The sequence below is a fragment of the Scylla paramamosain genome, chromosome 6 (genome assembly GCF_035594125.1).
Source record: "Scylla paramamosain isolate STU-SP2022 chromosome 6, ASM3559412v1, whole genome shotgun sequence".
NCBI classification, from domain to species: domain Eukaryota; kingdom Metazoa; phylum Arthropoda; class Malacostraca; order Decapoda; family Portunidae; genus Scylla; species Scylla paramamosain.
The window spans coordinates 3,133,574-3,142,365 of record NC_087156.1 but is presented as its reverse complement, the minus strand read 5'-3'; the positions used below and the strand labels follow the sequence as shown (position 1 = coordinate 3,142,365).

The 8,792-nt window shown below is 40.2% G+C and overlaps 1 protein-coding gene across 1 annotated transcript; it reads right to left on the bottom strand.

The window, feature by feature from the left end:
* Positions 1–683: 683 nt before the first annotated feature.
* LOC135101215 (retinol dehydrogenase 12-like) lies at positions 684–8,191 on the bottom strand. The gene is made up of 9 exons (XM_064004835.1): positions 7,989–8,191; positions 5,390–5,532; positions 5,144–5,236; positions 4,389–4,516; positions 3,692–3,806; positions 3,326–3,514; positions 2,813–2,925; positions 1,572–1,661; positions 684–1,466 (listed from the first exon to the last, which is right to left on the bottom strand). Exons 2-9 carry the CDS (start codon positions 5,523–5,525, stop codon positions 1,362–1,364), a joined length of 969 nt encoding a protein of 322 aa, XP_063860905.1. The 5' UTR covers positions 5,526–5,532; positions 7,989–8,191; the 3' UTR covers positions 684–1,361.
* Positions 8,192–8,792: the final 601 nt, after the last annotated feature.

Below are 8,792 nucleotides of genomic sequence, written 5' to 3'. Positions count from 1 at the left end.
GTGTGTCTTGGACGGCTTTCTTTGGAGGGAAGTAAATTCGCTAGTACTTAAATGATATGTAATGAATATGAGTGAATGAGTAGTCATCGGTTGGACGTGGTGAAATGGCGACCCGTGCTCGTGTCCTGACGGAAGCGGGACATTTTTCAAGTCGACTCCGAGTGTCTGAAGATTACCAAAAATGCTTCCTCTCAACCTATGTTCGACCATGAAAGCTCAGCGGAGTGCGATGAGTTTCTACAAGCAATATGCAGGAGTCACTTTTATGAAAAGCTTTCATGTATACATTTTATAAGTGACTTATTTCGTAAAATTTTCCTATTGTATAATTTCTACATTTCGTTGTATCGGATGGGGATGTCTGACTATCGAGTCTGCTCAAGCACCGGTAGATGCGACGGTTGCAGGTAATGTCCTTCATCGCAGTACATTTCCAACTCTACTTTTGTTTCTTTTACCCTTACAAGGTTTGGAATATTTCGGCCAGTTCTTGGAGTAGCGTTAATGGTCCCAATCATAACTACAATCATTGTGAATTCAGGTGAGTAAGGAGTGCCTATGACCTAATGAGGGTGGAAATGAACTGGCTTAAGTAAAAAAACCTTATACGTAGATGGGCACTGGTTCCCTCTCTGAACAGAGGACACACATCTTACGGCTGGGCACAAAAGCAAACACTCAGCTTGTTTAAATTCAGCAAAATCTGTTCACTTTATTTATTATTAATTTATAATTACATAAATCCCATCATATTGTATAAGTGTGATGTTTTATTCACTTTAAATAATCTAAATCTCGCTTTCTTTTTTAGAAATATACTAACCACAGCAGCTACATTCAATACCTAAGTTGGGCTGCATTGTTTTTAGTTTTCAACAATAATGAACTACAAAAACCTGGGAAAAAAAAGATCAAGTTAAAAGTAATAAATCAAAGAAAAGATAACAGCTCGATTGAAAGACTTAATATAGAGCCTTTTCAGAAGAATATTCAATACTTTTAAACACTCTTCTTTTAACGTACGTAGAATGCTGGAAAGACACCATAAACAGAAATAAATCTAAATCAATTGCCACTTCTGAAAAGTCAGGTAGAGAAAGTTTCCTAAGATTGATCAATTTATTTCCAGATTTTTTTCGGCTCATAAAATAGTTCGAGCAAAATTAATACTCTCCAGGTGTTTCAGAATCAGAGGACTGGCAGTGATATTCTGAATCATTACGAAACACAGCTCAACTCTGTCGCTGAAAGAAGACAGAGAAGGTGTGAGACAATTCAACGAGTGGTCAGGAAAGGAATGGCGGGTGGCTCAGCTGCTGGGCAGTAATCGGTGACCAGCGCGATCAAATCAAACAGGTCAGTCAGTAGTGAATCTCGTCTTTCTTCAGCCCAACAGCCTTCACGCTAGCCTCCCACAACTCGGTTGCCAAGTCGTTTTGGTATGCCAGATCACTCATAGGCGCCTCCTGTAGGAATCAAACGAGAAATGTGGAATGAACGTCACGATCTCATGTAGCAAGAGAAAGTTCCTCGAAATATTACAAATTTCACAGCAGTGTGGGTCACATTACTTTGCAGTCACAGAAGTAGCGGCCAGTCACCCCCTCCACCTCCTCCGACACCGCCAGGTGGATGCTGGTCTGGGCTCCGGATGCCGCATCCTGAGAGAGAGAGAGAGAGAGAGAGAGAGAGAGAGAGAGAGAGAGAGAGAGAGAGAGAGAGAGAGAGAGAGAGAGAGAGAGAATTTGCAAAAGAAACTACTACTACTACTACTACTACTACTACTACTACTACTTCTACTACTACTACTACTACTACTTCTACTACTACAGATTTATTATCTTTCATGTATCATGAGACCGGCTTAATTGAGACGAAAAATAAAAAAAAAAAAAAAAAAAAATAAAATAGAATAAAAGTCTCCTCATAACTGAAGCAGAAGAACGGAAAGAAACACCAGTGTAGTTTCGGAGCTGTCTTGATAGTTTTCTTTTGAACCTGTCCAGTTCATAATAAGAAAAAATAATCCAGAAATAAAGAGAGAGTTCCAGAGTTTATCAGTAAAAAGAAAGAAAGAGTTAAGACACTGGTTAACTCATGTATTAAGTATGGTGGACAGAATTTGGGTGAGAATAAACAGTGATATCCAGTGGGACCACAGGAGGGAGGCAGGCATGTAGTCAGCATGTTTAGCAGTAACCGTGGAAATAGAGGTTGGAAACAATGGTAAATAATGAGAGATGGAACCATGCGGCGACGAGTTAGAGCCAAGACAATATGTTAGAGAGGTCCGTAAATAAGACAAAAAACTTTCGATTCCACGTTCTAACTAGGGCGGTATTAGATGAACATCCTTATGTGGAGCAGTACTTCTTACATGGACGGATAAAGCCTCTATGTAACGAAACCAGCTATGTAGGAGGATGCGATATTTTCACATTTACTAGTATGAAGCTGTGCCTGAAGGTTCAGATTGATGCTGTGAAATTTTAGAAATATTTAGATCTGGGTCTCATATCAATAATCCACCATGCTTCATATTACACTAACTCCCATAGTGAAAGTTAAAGATGACACTCAAAGTACAGGCAAAGCTAACACTCGATGATCAGGCGAAAAATACGCAGTGCAGGAGAAAAAAGTGTTACTGTACGCACATCCAGAACTAAGAGACAGCCACGCTATTTTTCCTCATGTGCTGCCTCTCCATCTCCTTTAGTTAATCTGAAGTAAGTAGATCTTGATGGCACTGTAAAGAGCGTTATCAAAACCTGAAACTGTAACAAGACGTGTACGGGATTAGATTGCTCACCTTAGAAGCAACAACAAGCAGTATGTGAAACAGAAAAGCTCTGAAGTTGAAGCTCACTGCATCAAACATTTCAGTCCGCACAATACCTGGGTTGAGGCTATTAACTGTTACACCTGCCGGGAGGGAATAGAGTGGGATTAGAATATGGCCACAAAGCAGCACAAAGCAACAACAACAACAACAACAACAACAACAACAACAACAACAACAACAACAACAACAACAACAACAACAGCAAAAGCAGCAGCAATAGCATCAGCAGCAGCATCAGCAGCAGCAGCTGCAGCAGCAGCAGCAGCAGCAGCAGCAGCAGCAGCAGCAGCAGCAGCAGCATCAACAACAACAACAACAACAACAACAACAACAACAACAACAACAACAACACATACTACAACAATAACAGCACCAGAACAGCAGCAAAACAGCGGTTAATACGAAGGTTGCATAGAACAGCTTACTTGACAACATGTTCATTACAAGTCATTAATTTTCAAGAAGGAACAAATTGCTCACCAGTGCCAGCCATCTTGTCCGCCAGTTCCCTGGTGAAAAGCACGTTGCACAGCTTGCTGGTCCTGTAAGCTTTAGATGGGCTATAGTCGTTGCTTATCCCCAGATCATTCAAGTTAGATTTGGAAGGAAACTTGTGTACGACAGAGGACACGTTAATGACGCGACTTGGACCAGACTCCTTCAGACGTCCTGCGTGAAGTGAGATGATAAACACAAAACAGGAAATCCACAAATAAACTTTGGTTCGTCATTGAAAAACACAAAAATTAATCTTACTTCTATCAAGACGTGCTAATGTCTTGGATAAAATGAATAGTAAAAAAAGAACAGTAGGAACGTAAACAGCACCAGCAAGCAAAGTCTCACCCAGCAGCAAGTTGGTCAGCAGGAAGTGGCCGAAGTGGTTGGTCGCCATGGTCAGCTCGAGATTGTCAGCTGTCACCTGTCTCTTCCCCATGCCGGGAGTACCCGCGTTGTTAATCTGCAGACGAGACGACAAGTCAACAAGCTGCCCCGGGTCAAAATTATGAATCAATACAGGTAAACAATGCAAATTTCGTTAGCTGAATAGGCACACAAACACTCTTCAAATAAACAATAGTTAATGGTTCATCTAGTAATTTTTGTGTAATATGCACGTATGCATATATTGCGTATGTGGCCTTTTGTGCACAAGCATGTGCAACAAACACTGTTTTGACCTTGATAAATTCAAATTACATTTAACGCTATTTTATGTACCAGAGAGAGAGAGAGAGAGAGAGAGAGAGAGAGAGAGAGAGAGAGAGAGAGAGAGAGAGAGAGAGAGAGAGAGAGAGAGAGAGAGAGAGAGAGAGAGAGAGAGAGAGAGAGAGAGAGAGAGAGAGAGAGAGAGAGAGAGAGAGAGAGAGAGAGAGAGAGAGAGAGAGAGAGAGAGAGAGAGAGAGAGAGAAAAATTTAACATACCTTATTCTTAGTTGCATTTACTATCAAAGTAAATCTGCCTTACCTTTACGTTCATTGCTCAGTGCCACTCCATAAAAATGGACAAAACGATCATATAACTTCCATCTCCCCCACTCACCAACACGTGGATGGCTTTCTCGGTGTCCAGCACTTCCTTGGCAAATGTCCTGACGGAGGACAGATTGGAGGTATCCAGGCGGCGCACCACCACCTCGCCGCGACCGTCACCGTGAGACTGCAGCTCACCTATGGCGTCACCCAATTAGTGCCCTGCATAATTAATTTAAAGTCTTATCCATAGAGTTATGTTTCCTGTGCCGCCCTGCCAATACCTTTCCTCCTCCCAGTTGCTTAGTCTATACAATGATGGCCTTATTCATCCAAGTATACCAATAGTAGGAATCACCCATTTCCTCGGATTTATTCCAGAAGGCTTTACCATTTACTTCACATCCCTATTCTGGCCATCTTACTAATGCAATATTTAACCATTACCTTTATTCTTTCTTCCCTTTTACTGATAAAGTGTGTAGCTCACTTTCTATTTTTGTTTTGTTTTGTTTTTGTCTATTACTTGAATTAGGTACTTCAAAAGAGGATTATGAAGACATCACTGAAACTAAATTTAGCATCTCTCTCTTTCTCTGGTTCTTTTTTCTATCAGTGTTGTCCTTAGCAAGTATCCATAAAACACACACACACACACACACACACACATAGTACATTAGTAACAAGTACTGGCTGACGGCTATCCGTCTTCCTGCACTCTTCACTACTTATTGTTAGTATACAACATGCACTCTTCACTGCTTACTGTTAGTATACAAAGTAAAACCAACACAAAGGCGCAGCGTGTGGGGTCCTTTACTTCACCTGCCACTTTGCGTCCTTTCTCCATATTCCTGCAAGCGATGATGACTCGGGCACCACGCCGAAGCAGGTCACGTGCAGTCTCCTTTCCAATTCCTGGTGACAGTAGGCGCAGTCATCAGCTGGTGTGTGTGTGTGTGTGTGTGTGTGTGTGTGTGTGTAAAACAAAACATGCGCGAAAGATAACATCACGCCATGGGTCTATCTCTCTTCTCCACTTGCCTGCCCTGCAGTGTGTCAGAGCCTCACCTGCCGTGCCGCCAGTGATAATGACCGTCTTGCCCACCATGGACCTGGTGCTGGTGCAGTGGCCTGACGTGTACATGTACCAGAACCTCACACTCATCACCACCACTACCAGCGCCACCAGGATCTCCAGCCACATGGTTGTCCTAGAATACACAAACACGACTGAAAACTAGCACTAACAGCCGTGACAAGAAAACGGTAATAGAACTAGTAATAATATTTTTATTTTATTTTACTTATTTATTTATTTATTTTTCATGATTACATGGTGTGTAACGTGAGGTGGCGTAGTATATGCAAAATCCACCCATATCCTACCATATTCGTTTAGTTGTACAGAAACGCTGCTGCTTAAGAAAAAAAAAAATGCATCCAGTTATGGTATCATATATGACAAAGTTGAATATATGACAAGGTTGAATGTTTTAGAGAGCCGTGGTGACCACTTAAAACATGTTTTCTGAGTTATACATTGTCAAATATAGAATTCACATTACTGCATTTGTTTTACATTATTTTACATATGACAAAGCCTACAAGTTCTTTATATTAATTTGAAATCCACGAAATACAACTGCCACGCTCTCTACTACTTCTTGAAAGAAACATTTTGCGTCTTTTTACCCAAATCTTTATTATTCTATGGGGTGTTGTGTGCTACTACGTTCCTGGACGAAAAACTATTGACAGAGAGCACTGGGAACACTGGTAACCCACGGTACAAGGTAGCGGCAGGAAAATTAACCTAAGAGCAAGTAAGCAGTGTGGCCACTCCTACCGCAGCCAGCCTAATTAGCAATGAGCCACCGAGTTTAAGTAAATATCATTGATGTTGTCAGAGAAAAACTGCTAAGAAGCCCAAATAAACCAATCTCCATGAAATGTTTCAGTGACGTCCGGGCAAACAACAAGGCCATTAAAAAGGAGGAGTTACAACATGAGAGAAATGAAGGACAAACGTTAGTGATAATAGAAACACCTTAAGAACTTGGGGTATGCTTTGAAAATGAGGATATATATGTAAATATCTAAATAATAAATAAATTAATAGATGAATATTAAACGAAACGAAGCAAAGAAACAAATAAATCAATTAATAAAATGATAAATAAATAACAAGATGGAAGAGTTCACTGAGATACGGAATGGGTGTTTCTCTTTACTGGTGACATCTCCCCTTACTGCCATCCTCCTCTTTCACATACTGGCTTTCAAGACTTTTTTTCTAGCCTTCCAGAATTATTGTGCATTACGCTGATGGCAAACTACTAGTCACAGCAATCTACGGAGGGAGGAAAATGTCAAAGAAAATTAATAGGAAATTAACAATATTATTATCTATTCTAAATATATATTTTCTTCGTATTTTTTTCCTTTATACAGTTTTGTCCCTTATATTCTCAGTTAGTACATACTACATGAATATTACATTAATTCAGAAAATAATACATAACTATTTTAAACATGAAGCCAGGATATTACCTCATTTAACGATTTTTCATGCTTCATTCATTTTCACATTTTCTTTTTTCTCTCGAGTCGTATTCTGGTATGCCAACAGCTTGTCCACTATGTTCTAAACTAATACGCACACTAATAAGAAACAAATCCAGAGAATTATTAGAAAAACACAGAACAAAAATTATGAAACGAGGCTGTTAATTCATTCTGCAATCCCTCCATCATTAATTATTTCTAGAATTAACTTTATCACATATTGCTTTCATGACTTCGGTTTTCTGGTCTTCCAGCAAATTTGTTCAATACATTTTAAACTACAAGATTTAGCAATGATAAATTAATCCTCAGAATTATAAGATACATCAACCGCAAAATGGTAACACGACACTATGTAATGTAAATCTTATTATAGAAGTAAGTGTTGGTGGTTTCAGTGTGACAGTTATTGTACAGAATGAAGTCAGTTCGAAATGTTTATACTCAGTCTATAAAGTAATTGTAAATATTTTAACCTGTCGGGGAAAAAAAAAAGCAAGAACGAAATGTTACAGTGCACCAAATCCTATTTTATCAGACATTAACCACAAAATATTACAATTATTCCTCCAAGCGCCTCGTCTTCTCTGGTCGGCGGGAGAAGAGACAAACATTGCACGAGCGCCTAGCCTAGTTCCCAAAGCTGGGTGGAGCAGAGCAGGCACACATCAGCTATACACGGCAACGGCATTAGCAGATCACTCAAACTACACTCATGTAAGTACCAGCAGGGCAACAACATACATTTATAACCAAAACTACTGAGTAAAGTCATATCTCTGGTTTATGAAGACACTAACTCCAAATATTCGAAGTCTTTACTCCAGTCTTTGCAACTTCAGAGATAGCGGATAGCTGAAGAGCGTACGAAACACAGAACTGAATGAGATGGGATTGTGGGAAAGGAATTATTGCCTTCATTGCCAGATTTTGGTTTCTTTGCCCTTAAGGCTCTTGTTTTTACCTCTACACAATGAGGGTAAAAAAAAAAAAAAAAAAGCAGCAGAATGCACCGCTCTAATAACTATATTGGAAGAGTTGTTACGGCTGCTTGTCACTACAGTTTGTAAAAAAACAAGTTGTTTCGCTTTCAATATCTTACCAATTGAACAAGGCCTGCAGGGAGGAGTGGACGTGTAGGCAAACCGGCGATCACAAACACACTGAGAAGGCTGTGATAAAAATACTTAGAATACTATTTCATCATACCATAGGCAAGCCTGAAAACACACCCAAGTTTTGCTGTGTCTTGCACGTATCCATATACGGTTAGGCCTGACTTCATACAATCTCTTCAGAAATACATATTATATTAATGGCATCATCTAATATTCGTATGTTCTTACAAATATGTACACTTTACTGATAAAAAGAGATAAAACTTACACTTGTGACATTATCGCTAGTGTTTTTTTTTTTTTTTTTTTTTTTTTTTTTATCAGCGTCTACGACGGGGTGGAAAAGGCAGCGAGTGTTACTGTGGTTTTCACAGAATCCAGCCACTGAGTGATGCTGACACGAATGACAGGAATAATCACACACACACACACACACACACACACACACACACACACACCACTGAAAAAAAACTCTGTGACTGAGGAAAACAAAATGACCATCAACTACACCAAGGCTGTGATGATGCACATCTTTATCTCCTCTTGGTGGACCCCCTTACCCTTCAGGGGGTTCGGTCAACCAAGCTACTCGGTGTCACGGTAGACGGCCTGGTCGCCTGTAAGCAATATGTCTCCACTATCGTCAGGTCAGCCTTCTACAAGATCTGCATGCTGCGCATGCTCAGGTCCCTGTGATTGCAGGCAGACGAGTTGATGGGGATGTACTTCTATTTCATCCTCACAAGATTCATGTACGCCTCCCCAGCGTGGTCCTTCTCTCTGACCCT

Coding starts and splice junctions, on each gene's coding strand:
- LOC135101215 (XM_064004835.1), bottom strand. CDS start 5,525: ATGTGGCTGGAGATCCTGGTGGCGCTGGTAGTGGTGGTGATGAGTGTG. Junction 5,237..5,389: donor TATCACTGGCGGCACGGCAG/GTGAGGCTCTGA, acceptor TACTGTCACCAG/GAATTGGAAAGGAGACTGCA. Junction 1,467..1,571: donor GCTACTTCTGTGACTGCAAA/GTAATGTGACCC, acceptor TGATTCCTACAG/GAGGCGCCTATGAGTGATCT.